This window comes from Schistocerca americana, chromosome X, assembly GCF_021461395.2.
Source record: "Schistocerca americana isolate TAMUIC-IGC-003095 chromosome X, iqSchAmer2.1, whole genome shotgun sequence".
NCBI classification, from domain to species: domain Eukaryota; kingdom Metazoa; phylum Arthropoda; class Insecta; order Orthoptera; family Acrididae; genus Schistocerca; species Schistocerca americana.
In genome coordinates, this window is record NC_060130.1 from 191,472,098 (window position 1) to 191,492,400 (window position 20,303).

General features: G+C 37.2%; 1 protein-coding gene across 1 annotated transcript in view; it reads right to left on the reverse strand.

Moving 5' to 3' along the window:
* The window catches only part of LOC124555898 (unconventional myosin-Vb-like), a 68,079-nt gene that overhangs the window by 34,907 nt on the left and 12,869 nt on the right, over positions 1 to 20,303 (reverse strand). The window contains exon 5 of the mRNA XM_047129957.1: positions 3,683 to 3,940. Within this exon, the coding sequence (XP_046985913.1) occupies positions 3,683 to 3,940 (258 nt within the window). The remainder of the gene's footprint in view (positions 1 to 3,682; positions 3,941 to 20,303) is intronic.

Genomic DNA, 20,303 nt, shown 5'->3' on the forward strand with positions numbered 1-20,303 from the left:
TCTCCAGAGAATTACCATCCCATGAGGTTGTCATTAAAACCACAATAGAGACTTTTTTTTTTTTGGAGGCATGGTACGGCCAGGAAGAATAAATTGCTAATTAATGATGTCACATTGTCTTTGTTGATGAACTGAAGTTTGTACTACCCTGGATAACCATCATTGGTGAGTACAATGCCAGTCTGGGAGAGGTCTCATTCTTTCATGGTTTTGTAGTGGCACAAGGTGTTACTCCTGGCATTACGGAGTGTAAAGCCATTGGGTGTAACTCCAGGTAACAGGTTATACTGACACAGAAAACTCTGAAAGACAATGGTACATCACAGGAATTCTGTGTGTTACCTCTCATGTAAGAAGATTATGGTACCATTTTTCAACAGGATAATGGTCATTCACACATGATGTGTATCTATGAACTGTCTGCATGATGTTGAGGTTTGCCAGTGGCCAACAAAATCCCCAGAACTGCCCCTGATGGAATATGTGTGGAATCAGCTTGGATCTCAACTAACATCCCATGCTGGCATGCAGCATATGAAGGACTAGTTACAACAGTTGTGGGCCAACTTGTCTCAGGAGAGGTCACAAACTCCTTATGACACCTTTTCCAACCAAAGAAGTGCATACGTCCATCTCAGAGGGGTGCAACATCATACTGATAAGTGGACTCCTACTATTAAGCTCTTTGTAAATTTGATTCAGTTTTGTAACCACTGCTGTAACATCACGCAACTTCTCAAACTGTGAAGTTTATTTTTTTCCCCTTCTTGCAGGTTCACTTTCTTTGTCAGGTAGGGTAGTTTCATTTAACATCACTAGCTTGTATACAAATACTCCCACTGATGAGTGTAAAAACAATTCGAGATACCTTTTACACATACCTAAGCTGAATTCCATAGTGCTACACATCAACAATTACCAGTGAAACATATGCAAAACAGAATTATTTTCTGTTTGAGAACACTTACTACAGACCATCTAATGACATAGCTATGGATTTCTTTTATTAGTCCTAACTACATGGTGTTTTACAAACAAATTGAACAAGTGCTCTTCCTGTGAAAGCAACAATGAGCTGAAAAATTAAATACTGGATCAGGTATGTTGGCAATGTGAAGTGTTTATGGAATGGTATCACTAGATAAATGCATTCCTACAACATTTAAAGTCACAATACAAGGTGTACAACTTTGCTTACACTGTTTGCCAATAGGTGGCGACAATAGTAAGTAGCAGTCGAAACAAACAGATCGCAGACATCAGGCAGTTAGCTTGGACCTCAGTCAACATAACCTCAGTCAAACATTAGTCAATTTTTGTCTGCATCATGAAGTTGTACTTGATTGAAAATGTCATTTTATGAGCCTAATTCTCATGATTTGTGGGAGGTGTTACTGTTTTGTTTCAATATGAAGAAAACAGTGGTTGACTCTCATTGAATGCTCTCAAGTATGAATGGTAAGGATGCTATTAGTGAAAGAATGTGTCTTGAGCGGTTTCAATGCATCAAGAACAGTGATTTTAATGTCATTGACTGGCATAGTGGTGGAAGAGAGAGTGTTTTTGAAGATGCAGAATTGGAGACATTGCTGAGTAAAGACTCGTGTCAAACTCAAGAAGAATTGGCACAATTAGTGGGAGTGACACATCTAGCAATTTAAAAACTTCTCAAGGCTATGGGCATGATTCAGAAAGAAGGAAGTTGGGTCCCATGTGAGCTGAAACCAAGAGACGTTTAATGGTGTTTGTGGGTTTGTGAACAGTTGCCTTAAAGGCAAAAACAGAAGGGATTTCTGCATCATATTGTGACCAGGGACGAAAAATGGGTTCATTAAGATAACCCTAAATGCAAAAAATCATGGGGATATCCTGGCCATGCTTGAACATTGATGGCCAAACTGAATATTCATGGCTCCAAGATAATGCTTTGCATTTGGTGGGACCAGCTTGGCATTGTGTACTATGAGGTGTTAAAACCAAGTGAAACAATCACAGATGCTTGCTATCAAATGCAATTAGGTGCATTTGAGCGGAGCATTAGAAGACAAACGGCCGCAATACAGTGAGATGCACAATAAAATGATTTTGCAGCACAACAATGCTCAACCCCACGTTGCAAGAGAGGTCAAAACATTCGTGGAAACATTAAAATGGGAAGTCCTATCCCACCTGCTGTACTCTCCAGACATTGCTCCCTCTGACTATCACCTGTTTAGATCAATGGCACGTGGCCTGGCTGACCAACACTTATGATCTCATGAAGAAGCCACAAACTGGATCAATTCATGGATTGCTTCAAAAGATGAACAATTTTTTTGATGCAGGATTCATACACTGCCTGAAAGATGGGAGAAAGTAGTGGCCAGCAATGGAAAATACTTTGAATGAAACAAGTGTATCCATTTGTTTCATTAAAGCCTCAAATGTTGGGGAAAAATGGCGGAAGCAAAGTTGTACACCTTGTACAATAAAATCCAGTTCACTATGGAGATGGGAGGTTCTTCTGTAAATTATTTCAATACAGATCTACTGCTCCATACAATGAAACATCAGTCATGAAGTTAGTTTAATGTAAGTGTATCTGTCATGTTTTTAGAGTAGAAGGTATCCTATGCACCTGTACTGAGATACCTCACAATATTATCCCATATGACATCAAGGAAGTATATACAATTCAAAGTAAAGTAGTCAAAGCATACCACAGGTGCTGACTGTAGATACTGGTATTATTATTGTAAAGCATGTTATCTACATTCACCATTTGCAGATGAAATGTACATGCCTTCCACAAGAGTTGCCACACTTGTTTTCAGTCCTAGAAGTCTGACGTACCACACTACATGATTAGGACATTATTGATGGCTGTAATAACACCAATCCAAAAGGAATTATTCAATAGAAATTACTTATAGTACATTTTTATTGTAACAGAGTTACACTCTTATATGTGACACATCAACAGATTTCCCTCTGATATGTTATTTGTGGGGCTACATTATGCGGTTCCAGATGACAGTCTATTCCTTATGTTATCTGCAAGTTACTTTGGAGTCATCTGCTACACTTGATGACAAGTCATTGTTGAGTAACAGGAAAAGAGGGTGTCCCAAGGCAAAACACTGTATAATACCCCAAGTAAGTGACCTAATCAGACCAAATTTAATTTTTAGTTACATAATAGTCTAAAACAACATTATTTTTCCCACAACATAATGAGATTAAAGGGACTGCATTGCTTTCCCTAAATCCTTATTGTTGTTGATTTGACAATACAAAAGTGATTCCATAAGCCAAAGCCTATGAATACTCCACGTTTCATTAATGTTGTTCTTTGCAGGGAGGAGGAAAAAAAAATAGACTACTGATAACACTACATGTACCTGTAGTCTCATGTCACGACACCACTGTTCAAGATGTGATAGATTATATCTTATCTGCATTCCTTTACTCTAATGACACAAATCCTTTCGGAGCAGTAGGTTATTCACTGAAATGGCACAGATGAAGTAGAATACCTGCAAAATTAAAACACACAACTTCACTTAAAATGGTAACATTGTCATGGGTATTTTCTTTTATTTCTGGTTTGCAATCTACTAGAGACTTCAGTATTTAAAAAATACAGCAGTTCCCTTATAGTCTAGGATCATGCAACTTACTGTTAGAAAATTGGTCATCTCACCTGCCGAAATATCTGGACAGTAAGTTCTGGGTCAACACCATGGTTCCCCATAATTTTATAGATATAATTTAGTTCCTGCAAGAGTGCATCCAATGACTTCTGTACACCCAAAAATGGCTCAGAATCCCATGATGACAACACAGCTCTTCCTCTCTTTCCACTAGGTATCTGGCTTGTCAAGCCACTTATTTCTTCATGTTCAAGAATAGCTGGCACCACCAGTGGCTCTATCTTTTCTTGTATATGCCCAGCAAGACTCTGAACAATGGCATGTGAATGATATACATTATTTTGGGGACAGTTATTATATACCTTGTAGATGAATTCATAAAACTGCTACTTTCATAGATGAAATGAGACCAAAACAATCTGTTAAGGAAAACACAAAATAGGACTAAAACATGTTCTTACTTCAATCTTTTAATGCAGGTATTCAATCCTCTATATAGCCAACAGAAAAAAATCCCTACTTTATGTCCTCCATGCAATGATTTAAGAATTAATTAATTAATTGACAAAGGAAGCATATAATTGAGTCTGTAATGTTTCTCAGCACTTACATAAGAAAACCAAAGAGAATACAAAGACTATAAACCATGTCTTCAAAACTGAAGAAATTTAAAAAACCCACAAAACTTTAAACAGACCTGATAAACATTGTTTCTTCACCTCTGTGCACCTCTGTTGCATCTCATACTATGGTGTGCAAATCATCTCGGGGTATTACATGCTACACCATTTGGACAGTAATCCCAGAATCAGTCTGCACTTTCTTATCATGTAGCCGTGTAGTAGTTACACACTATAAGGGTACAATATTCAGGAGGTGTAATCTAATTTGAGCTAGAACTTGGGTATTATTTTGAATATTTCATAAATACAATAAGAAAATCAAGTGCCTATCACCCTCATGAAAATTTTCAAGTTTTGCCAAATGAACCTAGCTCCAACTACTCAAAAATTTGACACTGAACTGTGCAGTCTGTGCATGGTTCTTGGTAGAGTCACATTTCCATGATAACACTGTATAAAATTAGCTTGTTTCTTCATTCTTTGAGTACAGTATCTACGTCTTATTCAGTATTTAATCTGCATCAATAAGTTGTATTCCAATTCAAAAGCTATCCTATGCAATGACACACTAAGAAGCTGAGGTTAAGGAGGAGACTAAATTTCAGTTCAGACTAATTCTCATGAGTCTTGCAAGGAGCATATGAAGGTTACACTTGAAATGTAATGAAATCACTTTCTAGGCATAGCCTCATGAGGTAATCAGTTAGGTGGGAATTGTTATATAATACTCTCAGATGAAGAATTATTGCACTGTTAAACACAATGGGAGGACATTAGGTGGTATTTAAGAAAGATTCTCAGAAAGTTAAGATAGATCTGGATTTTGCACATGAAAAATTTAGACAGACACAAAATAGTTAACAGAAATCTATTCTATGGCTTGGGCATGCATAAAATACAGAGCATAAATTTTAATAAGTCACATATAGAGTGAGTAGGGAGAAATTTCAACACATAAATTGCCATGTTTACATTCCAAGTTACAAATATTGCTCAATGTTATGACCACCTGCATCCATGATAGCCTGGATACCATCTCAATTGTTTGCAGCACTTTTTGAACAGAGGACAATGGAATGTTCAGCAGTTGTGGCACAGCTTGAAGATCGTTACTGTGTCCAGCTTTCTCAGCCATGGCAACAGTACATTCTTCAACAACATGTGACACAACTGGCCACCGGCCTTTTTCAGGAGTAATTCCCAAATTGTCGGTTAGTTCTGACTTCTGAATCATATTCTTCAACACTGGTGTAGAAAGAGGACCTCTTCATATTTCTTTAATGCATGAGACTTGTGAAGAGCAGCAACACTAGTGCTGCTGTTTTGATAAAAAAAAGTTCTATGAGTAAAGCTCTGCTCACATGCCCAGACCCTTATTGACTGTCTGCAGCTGTAATGCACATTGATACTTACGTTTCAGCACTTTGTCTCTGTACTAGTATTCCTACTAATGGCAAGTCATGATACTACCACTATTGACAATGCAAATTCTGCAGCACACAGTCTGAACACTGTAAAGTTGGGTACCCATATGGTAAATGGTTTTCCACCTACACCTGCTCAAATAGCGAAGTTCAATAACAATGCTGTCCCTCCCCCTCCCTCTCCCTCTCCCATTTCCTGCCTCCTCCCTGGTTCGAATTCGGGTGTTCTAGAAAGTCATTCAAGTTCTCACTGCCATGAAGCCAAATAACAGAACTATCATCTACGTATCTGAAAAAACATGCTAGTTTGAGCTGCAGACTCCAAGGTGTGTTCCTCGAAATCTTCCATATACAAATTGGTAATGATGGGTGACAATGGGCTTCCCATTACAACTCCATCTGTCTGCTCACAGTACTGGTCATTGAATAAAAAGTAAGTGGGTGTCAACACAGTGCTTACTTTCTGCAGTTTTGCGTTGAAAATGGCAAGGTATGTTCCTGTTGAAGTATCTGCAGTTGTCAACGATGCCATCCAGCTGCATTCTCTTAAGCTATTTGAACACTGTATACGCCAGAAGAAACTAAATCTCACATTGTTAATTTCCTCCCAATAGAACTAATCACTGCTTGTGGAGGTTGGATAAATTCTGCAGCAGTACGGTAAGATTGCAATGTGGAGTGTCGTTTTTACTGCAGTGTTGTGATCAAAATACTGTTCCAACATTTGCCAAAGTAGTGCATCATATTAATTCTCCTGCCACTAGTCTTATCAAGCAATGCACAAGCCTAGATATTGTTTATGAGAGGATCCATTACACTCACTGACAGCTGGATTTTGTTTCCAAGGAATTATTTCAGCTTCATTTATCGCCTGCTTCAAAATTTCAACTTTTTCTTGGGATTGGTGGATGATGCTTCATGGCACTGGGAATTTCATTCTGTAACTGCCTGGCATTTGGCAAAGTTTGAATGTTTCTGTGACTTGGAATCTATACTGTATCTCAACATTCTGTGATATGTCTCATGGAGAAAGCTTTTTGATGAAGCAGCTTTATTGGTGCTCCAAAGCATTTGCCAGTGGTTGATTCTATAAGTTCTTTTGTAGACACTGTTTTTAAACTACCTCCTGATGTTGCAGAATTTACTAGGAGGAAGGCATATTGTGTGTTGACTGGGGGACATACACCCAAGAGTAATATCACAGCAGCTGAGAGGACTGCTTTATGTTCACTGAGAGTTGACCCAAAAAAAGGATGCAGTATTTACTGTCTGATTCCACATATCGCAGGATCGGTTCTTACCCAACAAAAAGTGTTGAGAGAAAGACTAACAACATCCTGGAGAAATTTCCTTATGGCAGGAGAATATCAAGAGCCTCAATTCTTATTGTGCTATTCTCTCTAGGGTACTTGGCCTCCCTAAGGTCCACAGGGAAGAGGCTCCTGTTCATAAGATTGTGATTAAGACTGTTGCTCTGACATTGTGTAGAAAAACACTGTTACTCTGTTGAGTCATATTGTAGGTCAATGTAAGCACCACGTTAAGAACTCAGCAGATTTTGTAGATCAGTTAGAGTGAATGCATTTGAATGACATATTCTTGTAAGTTTTGATGTGGTCTCTCTCTCTCTCTTCACTCATGTACCTCTGTCTGTTTCATTACAGTTGATTGAAGTTAGGATTGGTGCTGAATTAATGAACCCATTTCAACATGTGTTAACTCATTTCCTTTTTATTCAATGAGCAGTACTATGAGCAGACAGATGGAGTTGTCACTTATCATTGCCAGCTTGTTTATGGAAGATTTTGAAGAACTTACCTTTGAGTCTATGGCTTTGAAAACTGCATGTTTTTTTTTTTTCAGATATGTAGAAGATTCTTTTGTTCTTTGGCCTAATGGCAGCGAGAATTTGAATGACTTTCTAGAACACCTGAATTCAACCCACCTCAATATTCACTTCACAACAGTGGTGGAAAAGGATGGCTGTCTTCCATTGTTTGATGTGGTGGTTAGGAGGAAGGTGGATTGTACGTTGGGACATGCCAATCATAGGAAGCCTACCTACACTAACTTGTATCTGCAGGCTAATAGTTTTCACGATACAGCTTAACATAAAAGGGTACTTCAAACCTTGGTTCACAGGGCCCATGTCATCCTTGGCCCTGAGAGTTTGTCAGCAGAGTTAGTCCATCTTGAAGTCACCTTTTGTCAGAATGGTTATAGTGAAAGACAGATAAGACATATGTTGCACTCTTGACCAACTATGCACTGTGTGAGCCATGATAATACTGAGTTGGTACCAAATTCTACAGCTTTTTGGCCTTACACAGGAAGCATTTCAAACAGGATTGGTCATATCCTGTGGAAATACAATGTGATGTGTGTGTTTTAATAACCATTTAAAATTGGGGTCCTTTTAGGTAACATAAAGGATGATCTTGGTTCACGTAAGGTGGTTGTCTACTGTATTCCTTGCAGCTGTTTCATGTCATATATTGGTCAGACTATCAGGACTGTGAAAGGCCAATGTTCTGAGCATAAATGGCATGCACACTTACAACAGCCAAGTAAATCTGCCACTGCAGGACATTGTCTTGACACCAATCATTCTTTGGAATATAACAGAGATTCCTATATGCACTTCAAGCTATTGGGATAGTGTTCCTACGAAAGGTATTGAAATTGAGATATATATATATATATATATATATATATATATATATATATATATATAGATAGATAGAGAGAGAGAGAGAGAGAGAGAGAGAGAGAGAGAGAGAGAGAGAGAGAGAGTGTTGAGTTGGGTTGTTTGGGGGAAGAGACCAAGCAGCGAGGTCATCGGTCTCATCAGACTGGGAAAGGATGGGGAAGGAAGTCAGCCATGCCATTTCAAAGGAACCATCCCAGCATTTGCCTGGAGTGATGTTAGGGAAATCACGGAAAGCCTAAATCAGGATGGCCGGACGTGGGATTGAACAGTCGTCCTCCCGAATGTGAGTCCAGTGAGCCAATGTTATTCAATCTGTATATTGAGCAAGCAGTAGAGGAAACAAAAGAAAAATTCAGAGTAGGTGTTAAAATCCATGGAGAAGAAATAAAAACTTTGAGGTTCACCGATCACATTGTAATTCTGTCAGAGACAGCAAAGGACTTGGAAGAGCAGTTGAACGGAATGGACAGTGTCTTGAAACAAGGATATAAGATGAACATCAACAAAAGCAAAACGAGGATAATGGAATGTAGTCAAATTAAATCAGGTGATGGTGAAGGAATTAGATTAGGAAATGAGACACTTAAAGTAGTAAAGGAGTTTTGCTATTTGGGGAGCAAAATAACTAATGATGGACGAAGTAGAGAGGATATAAAATGTAGACTGGCAATGGCAAGGAAAGAGTTTCTGAAGAAGAGAAATTTGTTGACATCGAGTATAGATTTAAGTGTCAGGAAGTCGTTTCTGAAAGTATTTGTATGGAGTGTAGCCATGTATGGAAGTGAAACATGGACGATAAATACTTTGGACAAGAAGAGAATAGAAGCTTTCAAAATGTGGTGCTACAGAAGAATGCTGAAGATTATATTGGTAGATCACATAACTAATGAGGAGGTATTGAATAGAATTGGGGAGAAGAGGAGTTTGTGGCACAATTTGACAAGAAGAAGGTTCCGATTGGTAGGACATGTTCTGAGGCATCAAAGGATCACAAATTTAGCATTGGCCGGCACTGTGGAGGGTAAAAATCGTAGAGGGAGACCAAGAGATGAATACACTAAGCAGATTCAGAAGGATGTAGGTTGCAGTAAGTACTGGGAGATGAAGAAGCTTGCACAGGATAGGGTAGCATGGAGAGCTGCATCAAACCAGTCTCAGGACTGAAGACCACAACAACGACAACAACAACAACATGCCTTTTTCCACATTCAGACTAAAAAAAGAAAGAAATGTATTAGAGACAATATGGATGTCACGTCAAACCTTATTCTTTTTTAAATTTACAACTTTTTAAGGAAATATCCAGCAAAGTTTAACTTCTTGAACTGATGAAATACCAGGACCACAGAAATAAAAGGCCTCAAATGGCACATCTGATATCTGAAGGCAATGATTTGTTATCGGACCCACTTCAAACAAAATTCCCAATTGAACTACATGACAGAAGCTGTCAATTTCATACAGAGCAACACAGCAAAATCATGTCCACTGCTCATAATAGTTATTCACTACTGAATTTTGCAATGATACATCAAATGAGACGTTATTAGAACCAGCTTCTCTCAAAAGTGGAGAAGTTTTCAGTATGACAGTTCTTATCTAATATACAAGTGAACCTTCCAAATTTCAATCTAAAATACTGTTACACCAAACTTCTTGTTTGCCTATAGTAACTGTTCAGAATGGGAATTGCAATTAAAAATCATGGCAGATGTGGAAAGCCATTAAGTAACATTGCTTTTAGTGGCATAAATACCTCAGTGTCACTGACATTCATTAAAAATAATTATTGTATGGGAACTGAATGTGATGAATGAAGGTGGTGCTCATTGTAATGTGCAATAAGCCATTTGGACCATGTATATTCTCAAATTTACAATCTCATCCATTTTTCAATCTTATTTGAAATGTTTTAAACTCTGACTGTATAATATGTCATGCTAACACAATTAACCCCTGTGATAAAAGAATTTCATAAAAATTACTGTACTACAAAAAACAAAAAAAAAGCTTTGTTCATGTGAATACATATATTATCATAATTGTTCTATTGTGCTGCTGAGTGAATTTCATTTTCTGTAAATTATTCTTGATTTAATGTTCTGTTTTGCTCTTAGTATGCCTAAATCTTTACTGATGTACTATGAAATGATGTGAAGAGGGTGCCAGTTGGTTGTATGTTGTCTGTCGGGAAGAAAGGAAGGAAAAATGTTAAGTTGTCTGGAGTTTCAGACAAATGGAATGTATTTTGCTGAGTGAACATTGTAGTTGACGTCAGCAAGGCATATAGGACTATTAAAATTTAAAACTACATATGAATCAGTTTGTAGTCTATGTCATTTCAAGAAGCATGTCAATCTATAGGGTTTCCAGAACTAAAAGAGAACCTGGCTTCCACACAGAAGAAATTCAAGCAACGGATTGAAGGAGATCCTTTAAAAAAGGAAACAAGAAGAGTATTTTTTCTTTAAATCTACCACTAGATCTGCCCAACAGTATTTCTACTCGATGAACAATTATTACAATTTACAGTCATCCAATGTGCATAACAAAGGAGGTCGTTAAAGTGGTGCCCTTGTGGCCAGGATACTTATACGTTTGGATTTTTGACAGTGTTTATGTTTCAGGTGATCAAAAAGCATATAATTGTGTTGCAAAGTGTAATGATTTTAAACCAAATATTGTTTGACATAGTACATGTTGAGAAGTTTTGGAATGACACAACACTATGGACATACATGGTTTTAAAAGGTTGAAACATTATTACGAAAGTTGACACCACCTACCCAATCCAGGACAATAATAAGCTAAGTACCAATTAAAAATTTATTTTTGTACTTTCTCAGTGCAATGTTGTGTGGACATTCTAACTGGTATTTTTTATAGCACTGATAATTTATGAACAAATTTACAACAAATGGATCATGATCAGAACAATGAAATAAATATGCTGAAGCTACCAGCTTCAACTAATGACTTTAAAAAGGACATAGCCAATAAAGGCATGTTTCAGGATGCATTAGGCAATAGTTGACCAAAACAGTTATATGAAATCCATGCAGAATCGAAATTTTTAGACAGTAGTGTGTTATATTTGAGTCCAGACCATGAGAAACAAGTACAGTTGCACATAAGTGAAACAATGCCGAGTGAAAAACCGAAACAGTTGAATTTACAAGACATGTTTACTGCATTAATGTCATCAATTAAACAAAGAGTGAAAAACTGACATTGATAGAGAAAAATAGTGAAAAAACTGTCATTGGTAGAGAAAAATAGTGAAAAAACTGTCATTGGTAGAGAAAAATAGTGAAAAAACTGTCATTGGTAGAGAAAAATAGTGAAAAAACTGTCATTGACAGAGAAAAATAGTGAAAAAGTTGAAAGTCAATAGTCTGAGAATGTAATGTCATTAGAGCAGAGCTAAATGCACAAATTTCAGATATTAAAAAAGACTTAGTTGGTGTTTTTTCTCAAGTGAAAGCTACAGATGAACATGTGAAAAAAGTAGAGGGGAAGTTAGAGGCTTCAGAATCCAAAATTCAATCATTAGAGACAAAACCATAGGAAGTAGACAAGGGTCTCAGATCTGAGATAGGTGCTTTTGAAGTTAGATGTAACGATGCTGTTGGAGACACTAGTAAACAAGCTGTAAACTTTATAAATAAGCAAAATGAAAAAATAGACAGTGTTGCCTCAGAAACAGATTAAAAAAAGTTCAGAAAATATCTGAGATAACAGACCCAAATGTGTTAGACTTACATAGTGATGTCACTATTATCAAAAAACAAGATGGGCTTATCTAAAAAAATTCTGCAATGTAGGACACCCAAGCTTTCCTACTATACCACTAAAATGTTTCCTCGGTGACAAGCATTTCCATCCAGTTGATTTTATATGACATTGCCATGATAGTTTTCTCCCTGGTATGAGTGATGAATTAAAAATTAAGTTTATTAAAAGATCATTAGAAGGGGAAGGGCTGTCATAGGCCACCCAACTTGACTGTAACAATTTAACCATGGATGAATTCAAAAAGTGTTTCTGGAAAAAGTTTTGGTCTGACACTGAACAGGCACAGATAAAGAGTGAGTTTTTAAATGGTCCGATGTACAGGGAGCAGAATGGGGATATGAAAGAGTTTTGCGAAGACCAGATCATGAAACATTCTCACTTAGACCAACCTTTTCATGAATTAACTCACATAGGTGCACTTAAGAGAAGGCTACCAGAAATAATTGAAATGGGGTTACTCTATGGGCCAGATGATTCTGTAGACCAGTCCTGAAATATGTAGAGACGTTGGACAGGGTGTGTAACAGGTTTGGCCACCACAGTACAGATTCCAGGAGGCTTAACTGGAGTAATCACAATAATAACAGAAATTCAAATAATAATGTCTGTTTTAACCAAGGACATAACAACAACATCCTGGCAAGGAATGACAGGAATCCAAATAATTTTAGAAATTATCAGGATGTAGCATCAAACCATGGGGACCAACAGTTTTATGAGAATAGAAATTCTGGGAACAGAAATGGTGATGGGAATTTTGAAAATAGTGGTGGAAAATGGACAAATAGTAACTAGTCCCCCACACATGTGAGAGATAATGATAGCAGAGGTGATAGATAAAACTGAAACTCTCTCGGTTGGTGGAAACATTGGTGAACAGTCATTTTTGACAGTAAACAGTAACATAAAACATATACAACACTGATTATGTAAAATTCAGAGAGTTAACAACTATTTGATTATTTTATGAGTACAAAAGTAATCAGAAGGATGTTTTTCTGTTTATAGTGAAAAAAGGTTTTTTGATTATAGCAAAAAGGTAAGGTAATGGAATTTTACAAAATGCACAAGTGTATCAAATTATTTTGAGTACCCTGAGCAACCAGTAAACATGAAAGTGTAAAAGGTTGTATAATGGCAGGAGTAATGAGATTAGTACACTGCATGTGCACAATTTTTTGGGAATATTGAGGAAGTATAGGGTATATATAGGTATTAGTAGAAGAATACACCAGAGCTATTTAGCATCATGCACTAGCTTGTAAAGGGTTTGTATAATGTAATAAGTGAAAGTACAGTTGCCTAGTGAAGTGTATTTGAAAGTAATGAAGTGATTGTAGGGAGTGTTACCTTTCAGACCCTTAACCCTTATGTGGTCATGTGGCTTTTCGTAACATTAATAGTCGCGTAGGGTGTTGCTAACACCCAAAATAATAGTGGCTATAATGACACAGTTGTGCAGCATATCACTGATATGAATATGTTTACTTCACAAATGGCTATTTAGAATGTTATCTCCCAGTATATTAGTGTTTTATTTAATATTACTTTAGTATTAAACTGAGTTATTTGAAACATATGCAGTAATTCCCATTTTCTTACAATATTTTGTTTAATTATTTATTTCTGTTATTCTTCATACTGTATTACAGGTGTAAGACATTATACTTATAATTAAAAATTTGTTCAGTCAATTCATACAAACATTTTACGAAATCAGTCACTATCACTGGCTGCAAGGGGTGCGTTATCATAGCTCATTCAAAAAAATAGGGCAAGTGACCAGCGTGTAGTTTTTCTTGAGGTTGAATAAGTAGCGCACATTTCATCTATTGTGTCCACACCTGATTTGGTATTATTGTACATCGTTATAATTTCTTGTTTCTTTTCCTCTGCAGTATTAGTGTCAATGGCACAGTCATGATGCAAAGATGAAAGAAGAATAATGTTTTTGCTCTTCTTTGGCACATATGAAACTATGGTGATATCCTTTCTGAATCCAAAAAGGCTGCTTCTAAGTTCATGACCTCTCGAGCAAACAAAGTCTGGAGGGATCTCCCTCTTATTCTTTCTAAAAGTTCCTACTATTGTACGTTTCTTTTTCAGGAGCTCTTCAGTCAGTGGTATGGAACAAAACCAGTTGTCTAGTGTCACATTGCGTCCTGTGCCTCTGATAGGCTGTACAAGTCTACTTACTATATACTTAGGTGAGTTTGACAGTGCATAGGGACCCTCTGGCTGTTTACCCAACATAGATTTCCATCCCCGAAGTATACCATGTTCTAGCGTCACATAAGGTGAAAATTTTCAAACTACATTTTGCAGGCTTGCTTGGTATATATGGTCGGAAACTGCATTTGCCTCTAAATGCAACCAGTTGTTCATCCACTGTTGTATATTCAGACAGTATAATTACTGACACAGATTGACATGAGTAATTCAAATACTTCTCTGAATGCAGCTAGGTGATAGAATTTCATTCAATTGTTATTTGCTCTCTCGAGCCATTTAACTGTAGCATACCTCTTCATTATTTCACTCACATTTCCAGAAAGTAGTGTAAAGTTTAAGTTGTTGTTTCAGAAAATTCACGCTGTTGTTTCTCTTTACATACAGTTGCGTATAGGCCAAATTTGTGGAATCATATTTTCGTGTTTACCTGTAATTTAATTGACTTATTCTTAATCAACCATTACGTTTATCATGAGTGAAAAGTGCTTGACTTGCCATAGAATCTTAGATCGGTGCTTTGGGGTGACAGGTGCTGTAGTTTTTTCCATGTGGGCGACTGTAGTGGTGTGGGAGTGGGGGAAGTAAATGATACTCTTCAGTGGTTTCATAGGATACGTAGTAGAGGTAGGAAGATACTAGAACAGGAGGGGAAAATTGGCACCCTTCAGGCTGAGTTAGATGAGGCCAGGGGAGATCTTGACATGTTAAGGAGGGAGAAGGGCAAAAACAGGCGAGAAGTGGCAACAGGAGGAACAGGCCTAGAACTTTGTCTGACAGCTTCGTGGTGAATATGGAAAATAGATTTGACCTGTTGCTTCGGTTAGAAGCTGGTGAGCCTCAAGCAGTTGCAGGTGTAGACAGGGCACAACAAACTTTCAGCAGCAAATTGAAAAGTAGGATTGTAGGGAAATCGGTAAAGAGAAAGAGAGTGTTGGTGTTAGGTAGTTCCCATGGAAGAGGTGTTGGCCAAGTTTTGCAGGATGAACTAGGATGAGAATAGCAGGTCACCAATTTTTTTAAATCTAGTGCTGGTCTGGAGCAGGTGACAGAGGATTTAGGATCACTTTGCAAAGATTTCACTACGGAAGACACCGTGGTTACAGTGGGTGGGCCAGGTAAGATATTGACAGAGTTCCTGGGTACAGTACATAGTATGACCTGGCAAAGATTGCATCAGCATCAAACCATACTAGTGTTGAGTCTGTATATGCTCTTGGGCACCATGACCAACCCAATTTGAACTCTTCTGTCAGTAGAGTTAATTTGGAGTTGGAATGGCTGCTTATGTCAGGTACAGGGTCACACATTGCTGTGGTTCCTGTTGGTTCTCTCAATATGTGGGATTATACTAAGCATGGCCTTCACCTCAACAGAAAAGGGAAGGATAAACTGGCTGAGTAAATAGCAGCACAGTTAAAGGGGGGAGGGACTGTCATGAGTGATAAAATACCAGTGGTTATAGTGTTCAGGGAAGACTCTTTTTAGGGTAGGGAGGACAGAAAGAAACCAAGTTTTAAGAGAGGTTAGGATTGAGACAAACCTTCAGTTTGAGAAAGAAACCAAAAAAACATAATTCTAGCTTGTTACATCAGCATAAACAGCTGCTGGTTAAGAATTTTTAACAATCAGCAGAAGTCTCAACTCTACCAAATTTTAACTCTGTCAATGTGAAATGTCAGCTGTTTTTATTGCATCAAAATATTCAAGGACTGAGAAATAACATTAATGAAGTAATTAGCTGCATAGATTAATTAGAGTCCTCAAACCCAGCTGACGTAATCTGCCTCTCTGAAAATCATGTGACCACTGGTATAGTACTTTTAAGTGTTACAGGGTTTAGGTTAGCATGTCACCTTTGTAGAGCAGAAATGGAGAAAGGAGGAGTTGTCACAGTCATCAGGAACTGTCATAAATTTAAGAACATAGACATTCATAAATTTTGCCTAGAATGGCATATGGAAGCATGTGCAACAGAAGCAGAATTTCATAAACAAATCCTTCATAATATTAAGTATATATCGAGCACATGCAGGCAAACTTTAATCTGTTCATAATCCACACTGAATCTGTACTGGCCCAGTTAACAACCAAAAACAACTTCAGTGTAGATTTGCTTGAAGACTCTTCCAATATGAACTTATTTGAGTTAGTAAGACTATAATTCAACTTAACCCCCCTTTAAAGTTCCCAACTAGGGTAGCCAATTACTCACAAACAGCTACTGATAATATCTTTATAGAAAAGTCCAATGAACAAAATTATATTACAAAACCAATAGTCAATGGCCTCTCAGAGCATGGCATGCAGTTCCTTCTGTTAAATGTTAATACTGAACAGGATATAAAATATGTTAAATCTGAACTCAAGAGGGTAATCAATAAGGCAAAAACTGATTATCTTAGGACACTCCTCAGAGACATTCATTGGAGTGATGTTTACAGTGCTCATGACATGAATGAAAAGTATAACACTTTTGCAAATAAAGTGCTTACCTTATTTGAACACACTTTTCCCCTAAAACTAGCCAAGGTTAGAGCACAGTCTACAAAGAAGTCATGGATTACTCAAGGAATAGAGGTATCTTGTAAAACAAAAAGAAAACTGTATCTGTCAATCCAAAACAGTTCTGATGATGATGCTATAACACATCACAAGAGATACTGCAAAATATTAAAGACTGTAATACGGGCATCAAAGCAAATATATTACATGGAAAAGATAGTCATATCAGATAACAAAATAAAGACAACATGGGATATAGTGAAGTGGGAGACTGGTACAACCAGATATGAAGCGGGGCAAATAGCATTAAGAGTAAATAATACATTGGTGACAGATGTGTATAATGTTGCAGAACTTCTTAACAAACATTTTATAACTGTTACTGAAAAGATGGGGTTGCCAGGTTCTGTAGATGCTGCCGTGAGATACCTTAGACCAGACATTTCAAGTAACTTCCATAATATGAATCTGACCCTCACTACCCCAACAGAAGTAATGTCTATTTTGGCCCACCCCATTAGCTGTGCGGTCTAACGCACTGCTAGTCACTGCCAGTCCCTGGCACGAATCTGCCCGATGGATTAGTGTCGAAGTCCGGTATGCCGGCCAGTCTATGGATGGTTTTTAAGGCAGTTTTCCATCTGCCTCAGCGAATGCGGGCTGGTTCCCCTTATTCTGCCTCAGTTACGCTATGTCAGCGATTGCTGTGCAAAAATTTTCTCCGCGTATGTGTACACCATATTTAGTCTACCACAAAAACATAAAACATTGGGGGTACACTCTGGTGTGAAGCGTTACTAGGGAAGAGGGTCCACTGGGGGCCGAACTGCACAATAACTCTGGGTTTGGTGTGGGGCGGTAGTGGGGTGAGTGGACTGCTGTAGCCTGTTGTCGGGTTGTAAACCACTGAGGGCTATGGCATGGATAAAGCCTCTCCATCATTTCTAGGTTCCCAGTTCCACACAATACAATACGATACAACGTCCATCATAAAATCCTGAAAATCAAAAACATCTGGTAAGTATGATGAAATATCAACACAGTTAATTAAAGGATGTGATTCTGAGTTAAGTAATATATTAAGCTATCTGTGTAACCAGTTATTTATCAGTGGAATCTTATCACAAATAACATACTGTCATAGTTGCAGTTCAGATTTCTAAAGGGTTCTGATACTGAGAAGGCTATCTACACTTACAGTGAAAATGTACTTAATTCATTAGACAAAAAAATTGCAAGTAACTGGTATATTTTGTGATCTGTCAGAGGTATTTGACTGTGTAAATCACAATATCCTTTTAAGTAAATTACAGTATTATGGTGTAACAGGAAATGCTGCAAAATGGTTCAAATCTAATATCTCTGGCAGGAAACAAAGGGTGTTATTAAGAAAGAAACATGTATTGAGCTATTAGGCATCAGCCAACTGGGAAGTAATTACGTATGGGGTCCCACGAGGTTCCATCTTAGGGTCCTTACTTTTTCTTGTGTATATCAATGGCCTTTCATCAGTAACATTACCAGATGCCAAGTTCATTTTGTTTGCCGATGATACAAACATTGAAATAAATAGCAAATCAAGTGTAGTCTTAGAAAGACTGGCTAATAAAATATTTGTGGACATTAATCACTGGTTCCTATCCAATTCTTTGTCACTAAACTTCGAAAAAACACACTAAATGCAGTTCAGAACTTGTAAGGAGTGTCCCACGAGTATACGCCTAACAGATGACGACAAGCAGATAGAAGAAGTGGACAGTGTTAAATTCTTAGGATTACAACTTGATAATAAATTCAACTGGGAGGAGCACACCTCAGAACTGCAGAAGTGTCTAACCAAATCTCTATTTTCAATGCGAATTCTGTCAGACATAGGAGATATAAAAATGAAAAACCTGGCATACTATGACTACTTTCACTCCATCATGTCATATGGGATTATTTTTTGGGGTAATTCATCAAGCCAAGCTAAAGCAACGTGCAATAAGAGTTATGTGTGGTATGAACTCAAGAACATCCTGTAGAGGCCTGTTAAGGGAACTAGGGATACTAACTACTGCTTCCCAATATATTTATTCATTAATGAAATTTGTCATTAAAAATATATCACTTTTTCAAAAAAAAAAAAACAGCACAGTTAATGGAATCAATACTACAAATAAGAATAAACTTCACAAGGATTTGACGTCACTTACTCTTGTAAAAAAAGGTGTGCCTTATTCAGGAACACACATTTCCAATAACTTGCCAACAGCCATAAAAAACATAACAACCAATGAAATTCAGTTTAAGAGAAGCCTAAAGGATTTATTGGTGGCCAACTCCTCCTACTCCATTGATGAATTTCTCAGTAGAACCAACAGATTTTTGTGTGTGTTACAATCAAACTTCTGCACCATTTCAGTGCAGTAATGTGTTCATTGTAAATAAGTACTGTAGTAGTTATATGTTTATTACTTTATAAATAAAATAAACATTTTTTAAAAATTTTAAATTCTGTGTATTAATGTGACCTTAGTAGATGAGTGCTGTAAAATGATCCTTTTATATGGTGTTCATTAAAAAAATGACAATCATTCCACTTGGGACCTTTGGAAGGTACATTAGCTTATGTGTTTTAGTTGTAAATACTGTATTTGTCATGTATTATTGTTTGTCTGACATGTTCTACATCCTGGAGGACCTTCTCATTACGAATCAAAAGGAATGACAGTAAATCTAATCTAATGTCTTCTACTACATGACGTTATTTTGTGAAGTTTATCTATTCTGCAGGATGAAGCAGGTGATTTTTGTAGGTGATTATTAGCATCATTATTATTATTATTATTCTTTCTTTTCTCAGACGTTATGTCTGGTCAAAAATGGAAAGTGACGCAGACCTTGGTCAAGCGTCACTTCCTTTTAACTGTACAGTATATGTTACATTGCATTTAAGAACTTTCGGGTAATTGAACATGTATCAATAATTACAGATTTCTGTAGTTGTATATATAAGTTTGGATGTAGCTGTACTGCGTTGATGTACTGGTGGATATTGTGTGGTATGACTCCTGTAGTTGACAGTATAATTGGTATAATGTCACCTTTATCCTGATGCCACATGTCCTTGACTTCCTCAGCCAGTTGGATGTATTTTTCAATTTTTTCTCCTGTTTTCTTTTGTATATTTGTTGTATTGGGTATGGATATTTCGATTAGTTGTGTTGATTTCTTCTTTTTATTGGTGAGTATGATGTCAGGTTTGTTATGTGGTGTTGTTTTATCTGTTATAATGGTTCTGTTCCAGTATAATTTGTATTCATCATTCTCCAGTACACTTTGTGGAGCATACTTGTATGTGGGAACATATTGTTTTATTAGTTTATGTTTTATGGCAAGTTGT